Raw genomic sequence first — 27,170 nt, forward strand, 5'->3', positions numbered from 1 at the left:
AATGATGATTGCATGATGACAGTATCAATAATGGCCATGCTAATTTTAACAGTAACTAAGGTTACGTTTACTTGACAAGATCGAAAAAAGTACGTATAAAACCTGAAGAATAACTGGCAAGCAATTTTACAACTAAATAAAATTTCGGCCTTATGTTTTGTTACGTGACAAATATCAATCAATTACAATTATCAGTATAACACCCCTAACAAATCAAAACAAATGACTGCTGTTTGTTTCGTACAGATGAGAACATTTACATACCATACGAGGAAAAGTATTATCAGTAATTCATAATATGAACAGTTAAACATGAAACTAGCACTGTCAAAACAAATACCATACACTTGACAGGTGCCACATACAGCGCAGAGTGCCACATATGGTTTGGTTGCTTTGAAATTCTCACGGCTGACATATATGCTCCTGTGTGACCTGTTTACGAGAGTCCATTCATTAGAAAGCCAGCAGCAAGGTGAATAGTGACAAGTATCAACCAGACGCACTGTCCCACACCAAGCGACAAGAGTGGTCCACTGCATTTGCTACAGCAGCGACAAAAGGGTAAAAGTTGCTCAGCGTACGAAAGAAAATGTGAGACATCCCTGAAAGAAATTCCATTTCAGTATCACGTATCATGATCTTGATCCAGTGCACTTCTCGACATTCCGTGTGCATATCTTCTACAATATCGTGCACCTCTTACAATTCAAAATATGTTCCGAATTTTTCATTCAGCGCTGCGAAGATACATTCAAGACATTACTGAATGTTTTGTCAGAAATCACAATAAATCAAATAACAACAAAGCAAATAGAGTGCCCAACCTTATACCCAATGGGTAAGAGAAAGTTCTACTCCCGCGGGGACAAAGCGGTCGGAGCGTGACAACGGGGAGAGAGAGGGCAGCAAACAGTTTAGCCAACTGCAGGGCATGGCACTTTTTTGCCGTTTAATTACATCACAATTAATACAGCTGGAATACGATACAATGTAGATGGCTGTCTTCTGGGTTGTAGCGCCCTGATGGTGAAGGCAGCAAGCACCTCTGAAACGCCGGTAAACTTCTAGCAGACTACACGGTGCAACAGTCCAGAAGACAGCCATCTTCGGACCCACCGTCGTTAGAACCTCAAATCTCGCAACCCACAAACAGGCCTATATTCTAAGACAAAACGCAAAGTTAAAGAGTGCTGACGCCTGTAGTAACCACTGTGCTTCAAAGGGTTAATGCGCTTCACAAATTTGGAAACAGAAAGAATTCACTCGGAAAAGCACGGTTAATGTCGGACTGGTGTGAGAGTTTTGCTCACTGAAAGTGCTGAATCAGACGATTTGTCATGATTAACGGAACGAATTTTGCCGAGTCTCTCTTCTCCCACACAATGAATTCAAAGCATCTGCCTTGTTCTGTACGAGACGCCAATTTCGCCCTCCTCTCTCATTTAATGAATCGTTTTTCTGTCACCACGAACCATATCAAGAACGAAAGTTAATCATTTTTCAGTTGGATTTCGACCATCTTTAAAGGGAGAAAAACACTAAAACATTTTACAACAGCCGACAGCATCATTTACAAATGCATATTTTAGTATTTCTAGAAGTCCCTGTCTTCCTGACTTTTACATAGAATTTTACGAACACACATTTCCCCTTCACGTGACACCGCGACCCGACCAACGTAGCCGACTTATCTCAACGAAACGGCGATGCTCTCACGACTGAGAGAAAACGAGTATTTGGCACCAGGAGGGTGATATAAGCAAGAACTTCCACTATCCAGGGTTTCAGTTTCATACAATATAATCAGCTCTGGACCGTTTGGGCTGGATATAGAGGCCTATCGCTTACTTAGAATACATGACGTAAATGAAATTCTCGTTATTGTAAATACGTGCATATATGTACGTTTGCGAAACATAACTGTTGAGGGATACGTATCCTACTTAATTATTAATAATAGTTTTATATGTCTTTGTATAATGTAGTTCCGTCAGAATCAAAAACTGATCACTATTAAACAACTTTTCTAACAAAGCTCTCCGAACCACCATTTCTTAGCCCTTTCCCGTCATCAAAAGTTATTTTCCTCCCCACATCTGACAAAATAAACGAAGCCAGAAAAAGAATTACAGCCTACTTCGTGAGGACGACCAATCCATCTAAAACGCAACGTCAAACCACAAGGGCAATGAAACTGAAAAAGTACAGCTTAGTCAGGCAATGAGACACGAGAAATGGACAAGAGAGACAGTCTAAAACACATGAACTTCTCAATGTACAGCTGAAGATATAAAGAAACAAGAATCAAAACCAGCTTAAAACAACGTCCACCCTTCCTTCTGCTGTCGTAGTCCTCTGGGGCAGGAGCTACGCCAACAAGCTCGGTGACAGCGACGGAGCAACAGATTGGGTTAACTCAATGAAAGTAACGTACATGGATAGAGCTAGAATACTTAGAAGCAACTGGTTTGTTTCCCTTCTTACGTAAAACTGCATTACTATTATGGCTACTCGTGAAGCTTTAATTCCCTACGAAAGTGAATGCTAGATTAGTACTGCGCGTAAAAAAGTCAATATTCACGTGAATCAGCCAACTAAAAACTAATTACACCATAAACATGTAAATGAAAGTAATCGCATGCGTTTCCAAATCGACGAAACACAGACATCCTGGAATGTTAATTGACTGGTCTCTTCTAGTAACTATAACGCCAGTTTGTGTTCCAGTCACCAAATTTTCCGTATTTATGGAACTCAAGGATTTACTACCGGGTTCACAAACGCCCACCACTGGTCCATACTGAAATAAATAAATCCAATATACATCCCCACACAATATTTAAGATCCATTTTAATATTGTCTTCCCATCTACGCTTGTGTGTCCCTTTAAGATTTTCCACTGAAATTTTGTACTCACTTCTAATCTCCCAAATGCGTGCTGCAAGCCACACCAATATCATCCATTATTCGATCGCCCTAATAATATTTGGTTAAACAAATTATGAAGGGCTTCCTCGGATGTTGACCTTGTAGTCTTGTAAACCTATATGCCCGTTCTTCTTCCATAATCAGGGTAATTACCTCTGAAATGTCGGTTAATTTCATCGAGACTACGCTAAGATCCCAGAAGACAACCATCTTAGAAAGTTATTTACTTATTCAGATAATCAATATATCGTTCGTAAAAACAGTAGTGTAGTGAGCTGACTGTTTGATTTCATAGGCACTGTGCTCTAATCACGTTGGAGTACACAGCTTTCTTACAATCACATTCAAAGGTCACGTCTCCACAGAACAACTGTCACTGGGACTACTTCTGAACTTAGTCGCCCGCCCGTCAAAAGGCTAACAGTCAATCTCTCCAAATTTAACGATCGTCTCTGCAGACATCTTAGAACATGCATTAGCGAGCTTCTAAGCTGCTGAAGATATTACATACTCGTCATTCCCAATACACGTCAAACAACTTCGCAAAATCCTCTACAAAACGCAAAAGCCTCACAGCTGCAACGATTTAGCTTATAAAAATATTAAGAAACTCTGACGCTGACTTAAGCAGGAAACGAGTCATGAATTATGAAATAAGCTTGCGTTTTTCATGCCCAAATAAAACTACAATTTCGCAGAATATAAACAGGTTTTCATTCCAGCTTTGTAAAAGTAAAATATTGTATATTTCTCAGGAAGAAATTCATGAATTAATAAGAGATATGGAACTTCGAATGTCAGGAGTTACAGCTCATGTTAACTGAAAACGGAAGCAAGAGAATTACTAAGAAAGATTCAGTGTGCGTACAGGACAAGGTCAGATGAGACGACAGCAGAATCTAACCAAAAGATTATTTTTTCTATGGAAATACGAAGAAGGCCGAACACAATGGACGCGAAGACGAAGTCGAGGGTCATGAACGCTCTAAAACTGCAATCGTGGGTTATGATCCCACTCGGGGCGTTTTCCTGTGTTTTTATTTCCTGTATGTGGAGGCCTTGCATCAAGCTGATAATCGTTACAGGAGTACGTAAGGATCTGAACATGAGATAATATCAGGAAGAAAAAATGTAAAAATAATAATAACTTGAGGACAAGCTTTTTTCATAACGTATTCATATCAAGGGCTTATTAGCAATACGATGTCGTAGGTACGCCGTTGGTGTGATACTGTAACGAATGTGCATGTCCCTACGAAGATAAGGAGATAATACAAAGAACAGCTTTCATTATGAAGTAGAGCGTGTATTCGATCAGTTCCCCTCGTACAACAAGATTTAAAACATACATTCCAGTCGGGAAGTGGAAACACAGTTTGTAAACGAATAATATTATAATGAGAATAGAGTAGTAACTTTAAATGTTGTCACGTTAAGAAGCTTAATATTCACATAGCAAAATTCATAAATTCACTTGAAATTATTCCTATGGAAATATACAATGAGACTCTTCACATCTAGAGAGATATCAGACGACTATTAAGTGAACTCGATACTGTATCCTTTCGAATACCTGACTGAAATCGACCGCTACTTGGTGGTTGCAAAAACACTATCGGTGAGTAAAATCAGCGTACACAAACATTTTTGTAAAGAATTTCTTATTCAGAATGGTCTGAAATAAGGAGATGTTTAGTCACCATTGCTTTTCAACATTACTTTATGATACGCAATGAAGATGGTCCAAGAAAATACAGAAATGGCTGGACTCGAATGTACCATACCAGCTTCTAGCTTGTGCCGATGACAACTTGCTGGACGAAACGAGAAATATGGTAAAGAAAAGCACAGAAGCTCTACCAAGTGCCAGTAAAGAAGTTCGTTCAGAAGCAAAAACGAAAAACGAAGTGAGTGGTCATGTCTTGTCACCAGTCATAATGTAAAAGGGCGAGTTCTGGACAGTCACTCAGATTGGTCCTAAATCAGGGGCAGCATTGCCCACATTAAGTTACTATTTCGTGTGTAATCTTAAAACAAACTCAGAAAGCTGCAAAACTGCAGCAGAATAGCAGCATAATGTAACCAAACCAATGTCGTGATGTTAAATAATTAATTGTAAGAAACATGGGTGGGTAGGAGGCAGAATACAGCCCTTACTTCGCTGGTGTCACAGTAAATGGGTAAAGTTCTCAAAGTTCTAGAAACGAAAAGCACTTCTCGCAAATCGATTCTGAAGGGTTCTGACGATGGCATAAATACAATCTGATGTTATATAACATCAAACGATAGAATAGGTCCAAAAACTCAACAATACAAATTTTCGGAAAGCCTCACAAATCAAGTTAACCGAATATAACACGCGACTATAGCATAGAGTCTAATAATAAAACTTATAATTTAAGTGTTATGGCCCTTCACGTTCATAAACCAGATAACATAACCATCAGTTAAAGTCTGTTCGCAAGAGCAATTCCAGAACGCCACAAGTAACAGCATACACAGCCACAATACTAGGAACAGCGGTACCACTCTACCTTTCATCTTCATCAACAGGCAACAACAATGTCATTTTATCTTCCAACAACAAAACGGCGAGTTCTTCTTCCACTTCATTATCACCGTCCTCGTGGTCCACGTCGAACTCCCCACCTCCCTTCACAAGTGGCTGATACTGGTAAGGTCTCTTACAGCCCACAAGGAACCACCTTTCAGCATCGTCCTCCAGGCTACAGACGCCGTCTTCGTCCTCACAATCCGCAGCCCTGTTATCAAGAACGAAGTTGACGACGCCAGCACCAGGAGTTGAGGGACTTGTTATAGCACAGTCACAACGGACGCAGCGTTGAGGATCCGGACAACTCCACGTGTCGGAATCCCAGATAGGGTTCTGTTGGCGTCGCGACGACAGAACAGCGTCCGTCAGCGCCGCCATCCCAGCCGACACTGAGAGAATGAAACTTGGCTCACCCGCTCGCTAGGCACTAGCCAGCCGACCAGCTCGTCTGCCTGCCTGTATAAACTCCTTGTTGTGTTCAAATTGATGAAGCAACTTGGCGCGGAGCGAGCTTTCTTTTTAATAAGCTACGAACGATGAGGGTAAGCGCCATATAAGACTGCCTAATAAAGCGAAATCGTCGGGGAAAAATGGGAAAAAATACTGTGAACGGAAGACGGCGCAAAAGAACAGTCACATATACGTGTGTACGGATCAAGGGTTAAATACCAAAATAACAACAAACGAAGAATAATGAAAAGTAAAACAAGGTACCCTACGTCTTTCAACAAAATGTCCTATAAAGCGTCCCATTTTAAAACATTTCGTAAAAGGAAACAGTTATTCAGTAAGTAAGGACATCTGTTTACACGTTCCGATGAAGGCCAACTTGATAGCTTACCACAATCAAAAGGAGATGGTTATGCTGGAAACTAGATTAAGATGCCAAAAGAGCACAGTCATTTTAAGAAACTAAACGTCGCTCCTTGATTTGATAACTTTAATAATATTTAGTAAAGAGTAAAAAAAAGAGGTTCTTGATTATACAACTTTCTGCAGCCTTTTTTCCTTCTTCACTATTACGTCCAAGCAGTCTCCTCACTCATACTCGAAAGGAAGTAGACCAAACAAATGTTTAGCCGATAACAGATTTCCTATAGGTTTCATTTAAAAACAGTTGAAGTTTCCCAAACGGTGTGCATATGTATGTAAATATGAACTCCATTTCCTCGTATTGAATGTTTAAAAATCGGTGTGTGTATATTGGAGTAACTTTCTCATTTATAAACAAAAGAAGATTAACTGATATTTATCCGACTGTACTACGGAAACTCTGCAAGTATTTGAAGCGTTTTATGTACCTTGTACACATGGGACGCTATTGATTCAACCGGCAATGCGTTATCCGCAGTGTTTTGGAAGGCAGACGACAGCAGTCTGTAAATCCTAAGTAACATGTCCTCAATTGCATCGTGAATCCTATAAGCTATTTTCCTTCTTTATATAAGAAAAGAAAGGTTTCTTGGAAAATATGTCCGTCCACGAACACTAATGAACCACTGAAGACAAACGTGACACATTTTGCATAGAGTTAATCTATTCATCAACATGTATACACAATTGGTATAAAACATAGGGATACGTTATACAAGTATTTTTTAGATATATTATGACCTTAAGACAGACTAATTTTACTTACACGTGGACCACTTTCTTCTAAGACCCAAAAAAGAGTACCCATGATATTGATAATATTTATACTTTCACCCACAGAAATAAACATAAACATGAAGTGAAAATAAAAACACAGTATCTAGGTATTCTTCCTTTTTAAATGCTCTCATAAAGACGAACCACGCCACTAAATAACACCATTATTAAAGCAGCAGATATTTCTAAACTCAACAGAATTCATGAGCACATTGCACTCGAAGACACTCAACCGCTCTGAGCTATCAACCACAAATTACCAGCAGAAATTTTATTTCATGAAAATGGGCTTTATACGAATACAATTCATATAGCTATGGGGTAATATCGTTTTTCGTAACAATTTCGTGTATTACATTATAGCTCTAAATCGTCGGCACTCACACACAGACACGATGAATACCTGGAAAAGCAATGAAATATGAGAAAAAAATGGAAATGAGAGACCTGAAGAGTGTATGTTCGGACTGAATGTAATGCTCAAACCATGCCAGTGATTAAATGTAAGTACCACGGCTCGATATTTAGCCCACAGCACACAAAAGAAACATGATGATGCCGCAAAGTTGTAACTAACTGCTGCACAGCCATCAGACTTGCGGATCAGACGTGTGCCAGAAGCAGGAAAAGTCTGTAGTGCAATACAAAAATAACGCAACACACAAGCAGCTGAGTTGAAGAAAATGTGCAAACATCCGAAAAACATAACACAACTGCGTTACTTCCAGTTGCAGGTAAGCATATTTGAATGTTAGAAACTCTAAAAATTAAGTGGTCTCATTTGGTTGTGTAGTGTGAGCGTTCTTCATCAACTGCAAGCACTGATCAACACAGGAAAGAGACAGAAAACAAGTGAAATAATAACAACAATAACAATTGTCCGGAATATCCCAGCCAATGAAAATAGAATACGGACTGGACAAACAGGGTTTGATTTCATGCAGGTACGGTGATTGTCCTCTTCACCATCACGTCCAGGACGACTCTGGAGCCCATTCAACCTATATCGGAATTCCCCACATGTCTATTCTTAAATCACAGTAACAAGTGTTTTATTAATAATAATAAAATAAATATTACTACAATAGTTACTGATCAATAACAATTAATTTTAAATAACTATATTTATTACATAAAAACTATACTGCCAACAAAAACATATGTATACCAATGTTGTGGTTATTCTGTTTGTTTGAAAATTGCTTTTACGTCGTAGCAACCTTTCAAGCTCAAGAATTAGGGCATGAAAAGAATCCCTATCATCGGGGGGAACACTTTCCATCAGCATGTGTTTACACTGTTTCTACCCTCTTCACAGTTTACAGAGCAAACTACCGGAGCGGAGGATAACAACAGGGAATATCAGAGAAGAAAATATGCAGCTCAAAGGAGAATGCAGATAAGGGTCTCTGGAACAAAGGAGGCTTCATCAGCTGAATTAATCACCTCCTAACAAGGAATCCAATTTTGTATCTGCCAGTAAGAAGACAGCGCCGTTAAAAAAAGCAAAAGGCATCCATAAAATATGTAATTAGGTAAAAGCAGCCGTTTGTCTTCACGAGCGACATAACTGCTACAGAAGATTTTTACTTTTGAATCGAAATATTAACTTGTGTACACACCGAAATATATGTGCAAGTGGTACAACGTTTTCCCATTTCCTAATAAATAATTAATTTCTATGGAACAAATTCAATCATAAATATTATTTTTAATCAGATGACCGAAGAATTCATAAGCTCTTTTAAAACCCTGAAATTGCATGTTTTCACGCCAGTATGAAGATGACTGCCTTCTTCCTTAAATTACGTTTTCCTCCCTTTGGCTTTATTGATAGTTCAAAGGAAATACTAAAAAAAGAAGCATACGAAGTTCATACTTCTGACGAGTTTCGTGACACAAAACTGCTAAAGCGAATTAAATATATCTACACTCTTCAAGTCAGTAAGTAACCTTTACTGGATCATGGACACAGCGAATGAATCTACGTTACTCAGTTTTTATCAGCTGTAAAAGCAAATTATTAATATAAATGTCAAGTGCATGCATGTTTTCCGTTTGTCTTCTATGGATGTGATGACGTGATTTATTAGTTCGAGGGAAGAACATAAGCCCGTCTTAAAAACGTTTAAAAAAAGAGCTCAGGATAACGTTCAGGTCTAAAAAAATGAAGTTACACAATGAAAAACGTCGTGATTTATACAGGTCGCACACTGTTTTCACGAAAAACAAACAGGCTGCGATGTCGCGGGTATGCGGCTAACACGGGGGAGAGGCAAAGAATGGATACAGAACTTCTGTGAAATCCTGTTGGAAAATGTCCACTGCCTTCAGGAATTTTAAAATGCGAGGTCGGTATAACCTCCAGCAGCATTGTGTGCGTACCGACGTTCATTACGCTACTCTACTTACTGAAAAGCTCTCCCACTCGGGCCGCACACACAGGAAAGTGTAGGTACTGAAACCAAACAGCGTTATTTACATTCGCTTATTTCCAGACTGTATAGAATATCCAAATAATACTGCTGTTTCATGCCCTGGACGACCACTGGACACGAATGCAAAACGACACCTGACTCTGCCAATAGCGAACGTTCGAACTATACGCGCCAGTAAACAAAGCCATGCGAGCAGCAGCCGCGGGCCTGCACACGATCGTTACAAATTCCCAGCATATTTAGGATCGGAGCTAACAATGTTGTAATGGCTTATTTATTGTTATTCTTGTAAACCATTACGGTAGTTCGATGCGTTTCCGCCACCTGACAGTGCAGAAAACTGCTCTCCGCTATCCTCCGCTAGCCTGTATGTACAGATACTAAATCTTACAATAAAAACGCAACACGTCCAAAAACTGAGCACAAAGCAGTGTAACACTTCTCAGAAATGTAAAAACGTAAAATATTCGTAATACTACCCCTCTTGCAGCATTACTGTTCGTGTCTCTTCCCAATGAATACCGTGTTCCTCTAACGGAACCGTCCATGAGCTTCTATGCCAGACTATGTGCCAGCTCCGTTTCCCTTTGTGAGCCTAATCCAATACATCTTAATCTTAATGGCTCACACAATATTAGAGAAGCGTATAAATAGTGATATTTCACTATTCTTTATGCAGGGATGTACGTTGTATTTGTACGCCTTTAAGAAATACGTTTTAAGTATGTGGATAAAAACTTAGTAACGATCATATAAACATCTTGTATTATATAATGGGAATTCATACACAGTTCAATCACCAAGAAACTTAAAGTATTCTGCCCAGAATATATAATGCTGAATAAATTTTCTTAAAAAAAACGTATCCTCTTTCTTAATCTTTGGACCAATTCACTCTTCGTAAACAAAACGGAAACCAATGTGTCCAACAGCTGGCATAATTTCCCTCCCTGCTCAAGCTGGCTTATTTCTGTGCGCATCTATCACGTCTCACAGTTTCAAAGGACTTCAAAGGATCTATCTTTGTTTTTAAACAGGCTTGACACAATGGAATGAACATATCAACGGTATTTTTATATAAAATACGAGGTTATTTGGCAGAAAGAAAGTACATATAAATGTGAGAACCCAGATGTGAAACAAAACATCCCCCTCTATATCAATTTATTTTATGGTACGCTAAACCCTTCCTATAAAGTACGCAATGCTACAGTTCGAACTTTTTAATTAAACGTTCTCAGAATTTCGTACAGGCCTATCTAGGTTCAACTCAGACTAGAGGGCTCGAATTAAACCAACAGCACAAAAATAATTAAAACGACAGAAGTAAACAAACAACCTGAAAAAAACTAAAAATTATTTAATTTTAATTATTCTCTCTATTCTTTTGTATTCTCTCCCGACTTTCTTCTCTTTACGCCTACTTCAGAGATAAAGGATTTTCATGAAACAAGCATCGCCCTCTGTGCATTTATTTCCTTAAAAATTCGCAGTTTTGCCTGCAGGTCCGTCAGTGGTAATGTCAGAATGAATTGGAAGATACAGTCACAGCGCAACGCAGTTAAAGTAACAGTGTCCTATTTTAAGGCTCAATTTCACAATAACAACAAAACCCAATGAGTGGTACTGAATAACATCATGAATATCCTCAGACATTATATCCGGCACTGAAAACTAAACCACTGACCTCATCGCATGGGTAGGTGGACTTTCCACACCTGATTTGAAACGATTTGCAATATTAAAAAAAATGACTATTTGTGGTTCTCACGAGGGTTTGTCACACTAATTACACAATAATAACTAAAATTCAGAAAATAAAACAATTTTAAGCCGCAAAGTTTACAACTACGATATCTATTATTTCTTAGATATACACCTAGATGTTTCTTGGCCGGAGAATTGACAATATTGACTAAATTTTTCATAGTCTTCCTCAGTCTTTTAATTTGAAACATTGAAATAGGTTAGTACTGACTACCCTCTCACCTTCGTAGTTGATACGGCATCCAAGAAACAGTAGCTTACAATTACTAAAACATTTCAGTGGCGTTATTATAAGCATAAGATCTTCAATCAACTACTTAAATGACTTTTGTTCATCTTGGAAACAAAGAGAAACCTTTCTACCGAACATCGCCGTCGACAGGTTAGCACACTTGCTTCGTATTCGCGGCGCTATATAGTCTTAACTACTGACAGCGTCGTATAAGAAACCATTTTGTTATGTACAATACGGATTATAAACAAAGGTCTTTATAAATATTTTATTCGTCTGGTTCATGTTTCAGGCACCGACAAGACACTGTTTGCAGTAACATGTTCTAATACTGACTTCGTTTAAGTATGTACAAGGAAAGAAAATAAAAACTAAAAAAATTAAACCAGAAGAAAGTTCTCTACCAAACACAAGCACACATCCTCTAGGTCTTTTCATCTGTTCTCTCCGTCTACAACATCCTTTTAACGGATTGACTTCTACTATTCACAGCACAGCTACGAGTTGAACAACGGAAAAATACGTCAACGAATCGAAGAAAGCAGCAAACATCCTTTCTTGGTTGGAAGACGAAAGAAAAAAGTAAGTGATGCAACGTGTCACGGCTGTGTGTGTATATGTGTGTGTATATATATATATATATATATATATATATATATATATAGAAAATTAAATACATGGAGCATCAAACTAATGGATGCGACACACAAATGAACTCAACTCTTTCCTAAATAGAAATGTATTCAACAGTCTATTTTGATTTTCAGAATTGTAAATAGCGCCCCATACAAATAGCTACCTTATTTCTCGTGTGAAATGCTCCTGGATAAAATCCATGGACTACCACTGTAATGATATTCTAAATTTTTCCTAGCAAACACCACTACAGTATCCACAGTACTAGAATACCCACTTATTACGTGGAGCAAAGTCCTTCTAGAGAGGTTAATACTTTTCCATCTAGTCAAAGGATTCCCTCGCTGCCTTGTATGGAACCGAAGGTTCATTACCGTGTTCAAAAAAGCACGTCACTGGTTCCTATCCTAAAACAGGAGAATCCGGTTCATAGCGTTGCAACAAATATTCTCAACATCCATTTCAAAGTTATCTTCCCATCTACTACTAAGTCTCCCTTCAGGATTTCCGACTAAAATTAATCATGCATTTCGCATCTCTCAGGGCAGTAGATCTACCACTTCCTTCCAGATACTACCTAATACACGTTTAATTTCTCTACCATCGATAGCACTCACACGATTGTCATGTTCCGTGGGAAATACATTAGCATCACTTAACATAGTGCCCTAAGATACTGAGCGGAAAGAAACTTTAAAAAATAAGCATATTTCAATCAGGGGTCTTGTGCAGAAGGTAATGAATCGTTGAAGCACATAAAAAGCTAACTTAACTAGCTGAATGAACTTTCAGCTTCTGAAGGACTCCGCTGCAAGAAGTTGGTTAGTTTCAGGCTAAGTATGCCATACTTCTGGCGTTCGATTTTTCTCAAAATATTTCTTACGAACACTTCAAACGGGGTCACGTTTCTGGTAAAGCAAGTTAATGGAAACTTCAGACTTCATTCTGGTGTGTATTTAGACTAATAAAAACACTAAGATGTTTGATTTTATAAAATATACATAAAGTATCGATTCTTCAGCGAGAATGGTTTATTTAAGCATTCGCCTTCTCATTTCATACAAGAATTCTAATGCAGGTCAATCAGCCATGCCTCAAAGCAACGCTGGAAACAATTTTTAGATTGATCTGTCGTCATCGTATTAGTCTGAATGTCTTAAAGGAATTAAAAATAGAAACAACAGTTTTAGTTTCATGAACATGAAGAAATTCATGGAGGCTAAGTATTAAAAAAAAGTCTGTGGTTCGATTCCAACCGCAATAATAAAATAATATTAACACATTAACAATATTAAAACAAAAAAGTCAGTACAATGATGACGAACCACACAAGGACTGGAGTAGAGCTAGCCACAGACATCATGCAGGCCTCAGTCAAATACACCAAACAGTGGAAAATATCAAACATATCACTGGTAAATAAATAAACAATTACCACGAACACTATGAAGGATTTGGGGTTTTCATGGCGATGAATCTGAAAATGACTGTCTTCTGGGTTGTTGCGCCGTGTAGTCTGGTAGAAGTTTGCCTACGTTTCAGAGGTCCTTGCTGCCTCCATCATCAGGGCGATGATGGAGGCAGCAAGGGCCATCTTTGCCACAAACACTGTAAGAATATCAAACTTTCAGCTTCAAACTCCAAAACTCAATAAATACCTCTCGACATGACCCTCAAAAACCGGCCAAAACCAGCAGAAAGATGTAATGTAGGCCCACACTGTGCATAGAGAATGGTAGCAGACAGAAACATCAACCGATCCCCTTCCTCAGAAAGAAAATTTCTTTCTATGTAAAACAAAGTTCGGAAACTGAATACATTTACAAACAACATGCGTAAATTTTACCCTTTAATAGTTATGTTAGCAATATCAGTTTCATTAAAACAAAACAATGAAAAATGCTGCAAAAAATACCACTTTGAAATGGGGAATCAAAATAAAGCGGGCAGTCAATGGATAAATAACTGAAAACATCGTTTGTAGCTTGAACATTAACACAGAAAAAATAACAAGCATATGTTTGCATTTCCTTCCTAATACGTTTCAATTAACTCGTCAAAAAAACCATTAATTTCCGCAACAATGAATCTACCCTCTACTCTGACTTTAACACGAAGAAACCGTTCGCGTTTCCTTCACAACAAGCTTCAATTAATATGCGAAAGAAGCAATTTTTCAGGGCCGAATTATTTTGACTTTCTCACTCAGACGACCTGGACATAAAATCCATTCGGCGATATTAATGGTTTCTAAGAATCTCGACGTAGTTGAAAACGGTTTCGTATGATAAGGACTGCACGATAATAACTTCCACATAAATATTAAACAAATTTGGCCTACGCCATATATCTTCCTTTAACCATATAAAACCCGAGTTCTGCTCTATTCACAGCAGAGGGAATGCTAAAGAATAATTAATTTAAAATTACATTTTGTAAAATGCTTTTTAACTACCATGTTTCAACAATTCCCTCGACAAAACAACTGACCCTCCACTGCAAATGAACTGGAAATTACTTTAAATATGTATTCATTATTACATACTTATCATGTTCCCATTTATAGCGCGTTCGTAACTCTACAGAGTACCCATTAAAACAGATCTGTCCGTTCATCTGTCCGTACACATAAAAAAACTCGAGAACGGATTTTGATTAAACCTGATACTGTAAAATTTTAAGAATAACTCTAAAGGTTTCAATGTTCACTTAGAAAGGTCCGTTTTAACGACGACTTTACATAACAGCATAACACTTTGCGTATTAATTTTATGACAAGTCACTCTAAATAAACATTTCCCAAACTGACAAAAAAATCAAGCCCCTTCCTAAAACGATGGCTTCAGAATTCCTACGGCAACCACTGGGTTTCGCAATCCTCAAAATATAATACAAGTGTGTGACAGAAAACTAGACAGCCCAGGCTCCTTTAATAACAACACAGACTCCGAAGATCATTTGACTGATTATGGCCCAAATGTAACTGCAAAGTTTAAACTCAATTTCATCCGCAACAAGTCACTACAATCTGAAGAAACGTTGCTTCAACACTGTAGCACTCAAGCCGTTGATCAGTTTTGTAAATACCAAAATATGGCAGCATACTGTAGCGAGCAGCAAGTAAGTATTTATCATTGAAGAAAACATTCGATCATCTGAGAGCCCAGAAAAGGTCAGAGGATAGTTCCAGGTAAAGTTCGGAGTGAGAATTGGACCGGACAGGCACGCAATTTCAAGGTTCATCAAAAAATGTCGGAAAACAGACTTTAAAACTTGGATGTCAACATTTGGGACGAGACTACGAAAGATTGTCAAAGATGAAGACAAACACAATGAACGCATGGCAATATAAATGGCTTGAGATGGTGATTTGAAAGAGACTTTTATGCTTCAACGTTCATAAAGCATTAAACTTGGAAAGGTACATTTTTAGCCACCTTGTATGTAGTGAAAGGCAAGTAGCTAGGATTGTCTACGCTAGAATACAGCACACGTCATTTCTGATTCATTCGTGGTACTGTAAGGCAGTTTCGTTAATAAAAGAAAGGAATAGAAACGTAAAACACTTTGTGATTGAAGAAACAGGCCAACAGTTGGTTCGTGCTATTCCTGGAAGTAAAAAAAACTGCGTGGAGATTAAAAACGTAAGAGAAAACCGCAGGGAATTGACTAAAGGTGAGAGGTACTCGGTAAAAAGTGTTTTCACAAGAAAATGCTTGAAATGGTGGCGTCAGTTATACCTGAAGAGATAACAATTAATGCCACCCCCCGAACTCATTAAACAACTTGTCCTACGGTAGGTTTGAGGGAGTGTAGAGGAGGGATGGGGGGGGGGCTGATGACAGTGGCGGATTTCTTATCGCTATTCACGATGTTCACTCACACCTTTGTGTGCATTCGTAGTTTACCGACTACTGCACAACACTATACGGACCGTGCACTTACACACCATCGCTAATACGTAAGCCACGCCTTCCCGAGTTATTACAGACAAACGATGGAATGAAACAATATCTATGTACCACAAAAGACAATAGAAAAGAGAGATCTTTACTTTTCAGTTCGCCTGATTTCTGACTTACTGACCGATGTTCACGTACAAGTTAACAACAATTTATTTTAATAACGGAAAAAGTGTTATGACATGAAGACTCGTCAGAATACTGGAAACGCCTGTAATACGGCCGACCCGTCACACAGGTGTGGTGAAGAAGTTGCCGATGTGTAACGGCGATAGTGCCAGCTCCAGAAAGCACAACACAGAATCACGCTTGCTACCATACTGCTCGAAGGATGGAGAAATTTACATGAGTAAAGATCGTAATATGTATTATTCAAAAAACTATAAGTATTACAAAATCAGGGGAATTATTTAGTCGGAGCACGTAGCACCAAATTACACCTTTTTTTCGGGGAAACTATAAGAGGAACAAACCACTAGGGTGACTTACAGTAAATCGATACTTAATAAATAGCATGTGAGCGTGCGGACTGTATTAGACTGACTAAGAATAGGGTTCATGTTCTCATGAGGCATATAATTAACCTCCAGGTTCCACAAACTAGAGCATTTTCTTGACCAGATGAATATCAGCTTCTAAAAAAAGCCTTTGCTTCACGCATTTGACAATCATGCAATTCAAGACTTATTAATATTGAACCATTAACATTAAAGTGTTTTCTATACGTACGATCTAATTCCACATTCAATTCTGAATTTTCACACAGACTGGTTATGGATTTCGAACGAGTCTCAAAATAAAAGGCGATAACTCAGCCAAACAGCAATAACCAGTTATTGTGCTCTGTAATGAAAATGCTTTGTTTTGTTTGACATGGGTACTACATTTATAAATATTATTCAGATGAACTTCGACCTCAAAACTTATAATCCTAATGGTGTCATTCACAGTTAGTTAATAAAAAACAAAATATTAAATACTTTCTAACGATCTCTGAACAACTAATGGCTTTCTTTTTAAGCAAACAACATGCGAGATATCGAGAATCAGCTGAAATCAGAATGCCCGCCGAAATGTGGCTACCACCTGGATTCAACTAGTAACATGAAAATAATACAAGTATCGATATACTATACTAATTTCTTTAAATAGGACCTACGTCCCCAAACTGAAACACAAAATTACAAGAACTCATAGTTCACACATTGTAACCGTATGAACTGGCATGGAGTTCAATGACACAAATATCTTAAAGTTAGATGCAGGCAACAAATTGTGACCTAATATCTACAGATGGCAGAAACATGACTTGCTCGTTCACAAATCAACAACTACTGGAACTAATTTGCAACACTGCTGTGCGGAGTCACAAGCTGGCTTTGAAGGGACTAATATTCACCCACAAATTTCCAGTTTCCTAGAAGCTATCCAACAAACAGAAGCCATACCGCACCTTCAACATCGGCACACGAACTGCAAACTCAAACAAACATGTCACTATCCTTGAGAACGCGATGGTCGCTTAGCTGGGCAGGAAATTAACCACAGAGATTCAATGCCGTGTCCAAAACACCTCGCCACTGGCCTCTATCCTGAGCCAGATAAACCCAATCCACAGTTTCATGTCCCATTACCTCATAATCCATTTTAGTAACTTATCCTCCCATCCATAACTAAACCTTCTATGTGGTCCCTTCGGGTTTTACAACAAAAATTGTGTTTCAAATTCTCGTCCATCCTATGCACGCTACATGTCCATATATCTCATCCGCTTTTGACTACACTAAACATAGCATGTCGAAGTTTGAAGATTAATGGTCTGTTGCATTGTGTCAGATTGCTCCTTCGGACATTATCCATCATGTAAATAAAAAATTACGTTTCGGAAGTTGGATTTTACTTCCGTCATCAGGTGAAAAAGGTGGACAGGAGGAAACCTACTTCTTGGGTACCCTGGCTGAACTAGTCTCAAATGTGGACCTCCCTTTTTTACCTGATGACGGAAGTAGAATCCACCTTCCGAAACGTTGCAATTTTATAACATTTAGACGATGGACAAGGTCTAAAAGATCACTGTAACACAATGTAACAAAGTGTCCATTATAAACATGTGTTCAGTGTAATATTTCCAAACAGCACGTCAAGAAATTCAATTTTAGTTATAACCCAATCCATGTTTCCATTCTTCAGATTTCACTGTTAACATATGTGCCTAATTACTTAACAGGAGGCATATATACTCAGCTCGCAAAAAACGTTTCCGAAGAAATGTGCATCTGTTTGCACACAAACATCAGGGGATCAGTACATTCATATGCTTTTTCCACACATCCTTATGATTTCAATACACACGTTTTCTCTAGAATATGTTACAGTTAAAATCTAGCAGATTTTCAATTCGTGAATGCTAACACGTCTATTCCGAAGTAGCGCGGTGTGTGCGAGCATGTAGATACACGATAAATATCGAGACAGAAACAATTTAATAAATAAACAGCATAAGATTACAAACAGGTCTGAAAGACATCTCACTACTATTAGCAAACTGTGAAATGCATAGGTCTATAAACGTATTTGCGATCGGCTAATACTGGTTGAGAAACACTTGTGAGAAATTATCAAACGTTTAGTCTAGTTTTGTGAAAGTTTAATGGGTGGTATTATTTGCAACTATGCCTTCAGTGTGGGTTGCAAAATCAGATAAATTTGATCCGCCAGTGAATGGAGGAATGTGAAAGGGAGACAGAGACGGGAGTGAAGCACTCAAAACCTCGGCGTCGACACAACACTGGGCTACAGATGTAAGGCGGCAGACGCTCCAACTTAATCTGTAATTAGTTCCCACTGCCTCCATTCATCCACACCGTGTTTCGAAATTCACGGTGCACTTCAGTGCGATATTCCTTTGTTGTTCACGCACCTAGAAATGTGTCGTTTACTTACGTGCAACAATCTGTTTAATTCACACAAGTCTGCACAAATTCGGCTACTTAAAACATAAATTACGTTGTTCACTAAGCATGAATTCAGGTTATAAAAGACGATGAATGTATTTAATACTATCTGAGCGACTGTTAGCTTGAAGATGGCTGTCTTCTGCGTTTCAGCGCCGTGTAATCTGGTTGAAGTTAACCGACGTTTCAGAGGTGCTTGCTACCTCTATCATCAAGGCGCTACAACCCAGAAGCCAGCAATTATCTATGCTAGCCACACATATACAAATATGTTATTAATGTACATAAAACTGTGTTGTCACGAAAATTAAAATACAACTGTCTGAACACACGATACCAGGAAGATAATGTTCACTGTTACTGCATGAAACTTCTGTATCAATAATGGTTAGTGCCCGTTGCCTAACGCAGTTTTGAAAGTAGAACCCTGGGTAACGGCAAGTTACAAAGAATCACTCAAGTTTTTAAGAGATGTGTTTACTACAACAGAACCCTATACTAAAAACAGAAGAGTTTAAACAATTAACTAATTATGGTTCAAAGTATAATCCATAACGTACATAAACATGGGGGGGTCTTGGTTCGGTTTACTTAACAGCGTCTTATTAACTGCATGGGTTAGCATCGGATTATTGGATAACTGTAAACTGAAAATCATGTGAAAGGAATCGGTCGTTGTTTATGTCATATTTTAATACACTATTCCGGAAGTGGGCTGAAGTGGCTGAGATATTTCACGAAGTACCTCATTATAGATCATTCTAAAGGATGAGAAACAACAGATGATGAACAATGTCCAAAATTTTAGACAAAACTATCACTTCGGTATAATCTACGCTTCAGTCAAGACGCAAACCAGGTATATACTGAATAAAGATGACATGTGTTACCGCTTCAGTTAGCCTGATCTGCAAGAATGGAGTAAGGAATAAGAAAATGCACTCGTATGTACGGAAATCTCGTTTAACATCTTGCTCTGAAATTTCCAGCGCACATTTGCGTACTTCGGAAACCAAAACCCTTTTTTCATTCTCTCTATCTCCGACTTCCCGCTACTGTAATCAAATAAATTTCCCTTTGAGATTTCACATCAGCCACGCAAGAACTCATACGGCCACCCTAAAGGAGGTTACATCCCTCAGGGACGCTTCTGAATATCCGACTGGAATATGCAATGGCGAAGTTGTCATGTCAAATATTAACACCCACGACACAAACATCTTCAATGTGAGAGGTTAAATAAAGAACCGCAGAGCGCAGTATCAGAGAAAATCTCTGAACCGAAAATCGAACAAATTCAAGACGAACACGTGACACTCCGCTTCACAATTCTTGAGACGTTAGCAATAATTTGTAGATTCATCACACCCATTTATGTTGAACAGTGTCCATCGTATAACAATCTAACACAGGACATTTGGAGACTTGGTTCTACTCCCGTAATCCGATGACTTATTTTATTGAAGATATGTTCCGTTTCTATTTTTTATTTATAAAATATATCTCAATATAATGACAAATACACATAAAATATTGTTCATAGCACCTCATGCAATGAACAATACTAAACAGTTTCATGCTTTCGTGATTACTTGTGTTCTATTCAAATGAATGCGATTGTCGCGAAAAAAAGTTCAAATAACGTCAACACGTAGCATTCATCATCTTCTCGATGTTGATCATGATGATCTGAATTGTGGTGCAGTATAGACTCTGTACATGCGCATCTGCCTGCAAGTTTATACGGCTCTACAACTCAGAAGAGCATTTGCCGTGAAAACCTCTCACTTTTCACGTTGTTTTTCTACAGGGAAAGAGACAATAACACGAAAGGGATAATAAAAACTATAAATACGGAAAGGAAGGGTAATTAAAGTACTGGGAAAGGAACATGGAAGAGCGGATGAAAGGAGATAAAGGTATAAAATGATAAAAGGAATAAAGATGGCAAGAGATAAACATACGAAATATATTATTCCCCGCTGAGTTAAAACTGACTGTTTATTGAAGTGAAGTATGGAGTAGCTGAGTAAGTATAGTGCTTAATTATAGACTGGACGCCGGGGTTCAATCTCCGGCAGAGGGTTTCTTTTCAGCTTCTGTGTCCAAACCGACTCTCAGGCCAGGCCAGGCCAGCCTCCAGCCCTATCTAAAGGGTGCGGGGTCCTTTCCCGGGGGCAAAGCGCTGTAGGGAGCATGACGCTGACCGTTCACCCCCATCTAGTGCCGAGGTTGACATGAGTAGGAGCTTTACCTCCTCTCACCCCGAACGCCTCAACAGCAGGTAGGGGGACAGCTTTGCTTTACTCTGCTATTAAATAATCACCGTGAAAATTTCTGTCAAATTCTCATCAGCACTTGATGGCAGACACTCACGACATTGCGAAACTGCGTGTACCACCATCCTTAACTGACAGCAACGCTCCATTTTAACCACACAGCACATTTATGGGCTTCATTCGGTTCTCAGTAAAGACAGACTGCTTCCCTACTACCTATAACCGAGTGATCTTCGATGTGTTTATTTTGAGATACGAGCTTAATTTAATACAGATACGCTTCCATTCATAAAGACTAAGCAAACATGTGCATTTACTAATCAGTTGTGTATATGTATGAAATCATGCATATCAATACACTGCACGGTATGCAAGGTTTTAAGATTAATCAGTCGTGGTTTATATAAATACTGCCATATTAAGCAAGATGTCAACTTAGAAATACAATTTAATTACGTTACAATGTGCAGCCAGAATTCAGTAGTTTAAGGTTTCGTTTGTACGGGCTTTGTCATCTGCGTACACTAAATTCTTAACAGAAACAGAAATTCGAGAATACCACATTACGGCTTTCTATTAAATGAATGTCAAATAATAAAGGATGTTTTATTAATAAGCAAACAACAATATGAGTTGCTTTTCTCTCTCTCTGCAAACCAATTACGGTGTAATGAAACGAGAGGGTTGGAGTATCTCGGAGGGAGAACTCAGATAGGAAGCAATAATTATGTACAACGACGTTACAACCAACTCCCTGAATCGAAAATGAACCTTAGCACATAAAGCAGAACAATGAACTACCTGCTCCAATGGCTACTGAAGAAGCGGTAATCTGGGCTCTGTTCTAAAGACGACTCGTGACATTTACATCTCACCTGCGATTCTCAAACAGTGATCCGTAATCCGACGTCGTTCAATGGTTTCGTTAATCTTGATACGCACAATATCAAGGCGTAAATCAAAATTAACGTTTAAATTACAGCAATCAGGAAACGTTATAAGGTTTGATAGTTCACGAAACTGCTACGAACTGATCAAGCGCTCTTAAATCCCCAGTTATGATGTCAACAGTTTACATAGACTCAACTCCCACGGTCCAAAAATTTAAAACTCCAATTATGACAATATTTATAATTCTCATATAAATTACTTCAGCACATGCTTTTGGTCAAAGTTATTCGAAAATACTGGTTTTGGCTTCTACGTCATTAATACCTCAAACACGTTTTGATTTTGTAGTTCAGGTTACGAAAAACCTATATGCTGACAATGAAAATCCACTTAACCATCACCATGACAACCAGAAAATACGATTAGAAAACCTAGATTATCAGAGCATAACCAAGGCGCAGCCATTAACTTATTAGCTTCACAGACCCCACACGTGTAGTTTTCAGTTGAATATAACTCAGGCTAATTGTACGACGTCTTGTCAACTGCAAAGGTTATACAGAATCTAATAGACTTAGAAGATAACAACGAACAGTGAGCATAAAAGATTTCAGAAGGCGACACTGGCCATTTTAAGTTACATCTACCGTACCACCATAGGCATAGACAAGGTCAAACCACAAACATTTCAGTTACCCAACAGATATTTGACCCGTGTACCTTCTACATACAAGGAAACTGAGTCATAGCTCGACCAAGATGATTGGTATTTCTAACGAAGAGAAAAGAACTGCATTCCGCCAACAGTTTGAACGCGTGAACCTAGTATCTCAGGAATGTAGTCGATAAAACATACGTAGTGTATATCGATCTTTGATGCTTAAATGTTAACTGAATTAATGGAGTCAGAACTTAAGGTTCATCTCCCTAAAATCATGAATTCCGTATTTAAAATTTCAATTTCACATTTAAATTAGGTTCCGTGACAACTAAATGACGACACCTTATAGATCCTTATTGCCCCGAGGGCTAGATTCTCAATTATTATCGAGGAGCAGCAGGCAAGGGTTGGGAGACGGAGGGGAGAGTGTATACGAGAATCAAGAGCTTCGCCCTCCTGATGGTTGGTTATGGAAATCCTGTTCGTATAATACAGAAAGAGAACTGCTGAATGTGGAGGAGACATGCAAAGCAGAAGCAAGCAGCAACTCGATTCAGACACAAGTAGGATTATTCAACTCCATCTGGCTGGAATTCCAAGTGGTTTGTCTGTAATTCAGAACCGTCACACAACAGAAAAGATGTATGTGACACCATTTCACGAAAACCAAGACAATGAATATACAAAAGCATGCAAAGTTGCATTCAGGTGTGTAATTTAAAGAACTTACAAGAACACCAAGTTAGTTACAAAATTATATTGAGGAGAAACAGATGTAATTAGTACTATGGAAAGTACCATATTAGTACTTGGGGCCTCACATTTATAAATAAAGGGGATTTGCTAATAATTGTATTAAAGGAAAACAAACACAAATAGGCCTACACAGTGCCAGACCTAACAACGTACTGACAGACAAAACACATCTACCTGATGACGGAGGCAGTATGACCTCTGAAACGTTGGTAAACATCGACCAGACTACACAGCGCAACAACCCAGAAGACAGAAATCTTCATACTAAGAATCGCCCTGATGACGGAGGAAGTATGACCTCTGAAACGTCGGTAAACATCGACCAGACTACACAGCGCAACAACCCAGAAGACAGCCATTTTCAAGCCAACAGTCGCTTAGATAGTATTAAATACATTCATCGTCTTTTATAAAGCCTGAGAGTTCATTACCGTATTCGGAAATCCTTCTATTCAGAATGTGCAGAAATGGAATAAAATAACAAAATCCTGTGAACACATAATTACGACAGTACAAACAAATCCAACAGCAAAGCCAGTGCAAAGCCAAAAGCTCCAATATCTTCTTTTAAACAACTCCGAGAATATCGACATTTTCTCTCCTTTTCTAATCTGCGTAAATCCAAGAAACTTTACTTCATAAATCTTGGTTACAGAGTTCAACACTTTAATCTCACGGCAGTCACGATATCCAGTGTTTTGCCAGGATTCAAACCAGGTTCCTAGCAAATGCAAGTCAGACACAATATTACTGTGCTACTAGAATGGACTGAACTTTAAGTACTAACAAAACGTGAGTGCATTGAGCTGTCAGCGGTTACCAGAACGCACTTTTTTACGAAACTGTCACAGAATGAAAATAAATAAGCAGATGGACCTACGGAATCACCAGATCTCTCGCCGAGTACTCATCGCACTTGAGTAACGATAGAATTATAGAGCCCGATTGTGCAAATAAACTAGAAAGCATAAATCACTCCAAGCAAACGTCAAGCACACTGCAGGAAATAAACAATTGGAACGGTCTAGCTCCCAAATTATTTTGTACATATTTTATAAAAACTGACCTACAGATGCAATTCTACAGCCTGCCTAAAAATTATAGTCAACAGTCATTTTCGACGCTATATAGTCTGGGCTACTGAGAAAGCGTCGTTAAATAAACTATAAATAAATAAGTCACTACTCTCCACAACCGGACTCCAGCAATCAGAGAAATGTAGCGAAGACATAAAAGTCGATTATTATTAAATTAGGCCAACGTATCCCCGTTGACATAGCGTACCTGTGCGTGTTCAGGAGAGGACAACACCACATCAGCACATTAGTGCACATCCCTGCGTGGCCTGGAGTTGACTACAAGTAGTGAAGTATGCGAGCGAGAGAATGTGAAGAGGGTGCAGCTGCTATTTCGGGTTAGCAGTACGCCTAATTATTATCGGCTACACTGACGATGACAGAAGAAAATAGAGCTCTCAGTTTCTCCTCTTTCATTTTTAGAATGTTATCAATGGGTGGTCCATAAGTAGCGCAGATAATGCACGGTTGTCAACAGTTTCGACTCGTCTTCATAGACAATGCAACAAAATTATCGAACACTAGATTTCAGAAATAATTATACAAGATTATCCGCGTATTAAATTAACAATTAAACATGAAAAGACCTGTTTGGAAACTAGTTTACAGATGAATAACTGCAGAATGAGTTAATCTAACACGATAACAAATTTCTTAGACATTGTTGGTGAGATTTCATGTTCTCACGGCGGAGAGTATGACGATCACTGTCTTCTAGGAAGATGCGACGTATAATTTAACCGATGTTTCAGAGGTACTTACTGAGTACACCCTCAGGGCAAATAATGTTTCCAAAATTTTACAAAAAGGATCCACATACAAGACCCATCACTTGAAACAATATATTGCACTGAATAATAAGGAGAATAATAAACTAATTTAAATAAATGTGGGAGGAAGTGGCAAAGCTCAATTTATGAACTATCCTGACATCTCATTGGAAGAAGTAAAGATAACTACAAAAAACTCAGTTTATAATCAGAACACGTTCACCATTTTGTTTTGAAGTCACTGGTATGAGAATCACAAACCTATTCGATTCCATATAATCCTTGGCTCAAGTCATAAAATGTTTAACTCAATTCATAAGCCTTTGTTCAGTTCAATTAGTTAAATATGGTATAATCCATTAGTCTTGTCGAAGAATGTCTAAATTTTGAAAATAAATAACATTCTTAGAAACTCTTTAGTTGAAGACATGAACATTTTCCTACAATTATAATATTAACATAAATTCACAAATATTACACTATCACACATCATGTTTAAAATTAGCAGCCTATAGATGGGTAAAATTAGTTTTCTGGAATTAGTCAAGTAAATATGCATCCAAACCTCATGCAACTACAGAAAATCCAGGTCTAAGCAGATTGGCTCATCATTCACTCTCGCCTCATTTCACAGCCATTACAAAATATTTAGTGACTAAATAAGGCGAAAGTGGAAGAAACTGCACCGCCTTACTAAAATACATAATAATACTTCAATTGACAGTGTCAATATGAAAAGACTGCAGCTTACTGTGCTGAATGCTGTACAGCTTCCTCCCGGAGCTTCAATCTCTTCTTCAGCTGAGATGTGCGTGATGAACGATGAAGATACTTGCGTTTTCCCTTGCATTCAAAAGTCCAGTGCCCATATTCAAGACACTTCTGGCACCGAGCACCTTGAGGAGGGTAAGAACTAAAAATAAAATCAAAAATTAATTAATTAATTCCATATGAAGTGTAAAGAAACTGTCAGTAAAAACATGCCAAGTATTTTAGCTTCCTTCTTTGATGTGGTCATAACCCGATAGTTCTGCTAATCTAATCAGTCATTCAAAACATTAAAAGTAAGATATGGCACTTTGCTCTTCATCCTTCACAATTTATCCACCATAATCACCCTATTATCTATTGTTCAACATTGTGTAGTCTCTGTAATTAATAAAGCATCATTAAATAATCTAATGAACAAACAAAATAACCATGATCAATATATCTTTACAATATGGAGAACAGTTACACATGCCCCATTTCCCTACATCATGTTCTGATCTAGTTATACTGTTTACTAACAAACTTCTGCAGTCATGGTAAAATCAAAATAAATATTTTATTTTAATATTTGGATTTATTTGTGTATGATACAAACATGGTGACATCATGTTAGGTTATGTTAAACTAAATTATGTTAATCCCATATAATTTACTTTGTATCAATTGCTGGGTGTTTAATGTACAAATAAAACAATAATTTTGAAAATTCAAAAATATGTGTCATTAACTGAATGTTTTATTAAACTCTGGTGATCTTTTGATTTGCTAATATCAGTGGTCAGTGAGCTTCCAAGTCATCACTCCTTTTAGCATAACTGAAAGGACTTTTTAAAAGAATTAA

At 38.1% G+C, this 27,170-nt stretch overlaps 1 protein-coding gene across 3 annotated transcripts in view; it reads right to left on the bottom strand.

Moving 5' to 3' along the window:
• Positions 1-27,170, bottom strand: part of LOC110832308 (uncharacterized) — a 74,760-nt gene that overhangs the window by 45,383 nt on the left and 2,207 nt on the right. Inside the window, exon 2 of one of the 3 annotated variants that reach the window (XM_022069186.2) lies at positions 26,310-26,471. In XM_022069186.2, the coding sequence (XP_021924878.1) occupies positions 26,310-26,471 (162 nt within the window). Of the gene's footprint in view, positions 1-5,466; positions 5,946-26,309; positions 26,472-27,170 lie in introns of those variants that run through there. The other 2 variants (XM_022069185.2, XM_022069189.2) reach the window with 2 other exon arrangements.

The sequence above is a fragment of the Zootermopsis nevadensis genome, unplaced genomic scaffold (assembly GCF_977971745.1).
Source record: "Zootermopsis nevadensis isolate Lab colony 2312 unplaced genomic scaffold, Znev_1.0 Znev_ptg000028l, whole genome shotgun sequence".
In the NCBI taxonomy this organism is placed as follows: domain Eukaryota; kingdom Metazoa; phylum Arthropoda; class Insecta; order Blattodea; family Termopsidae; genus Zootermopsis; species Zootermopsis nevadensis.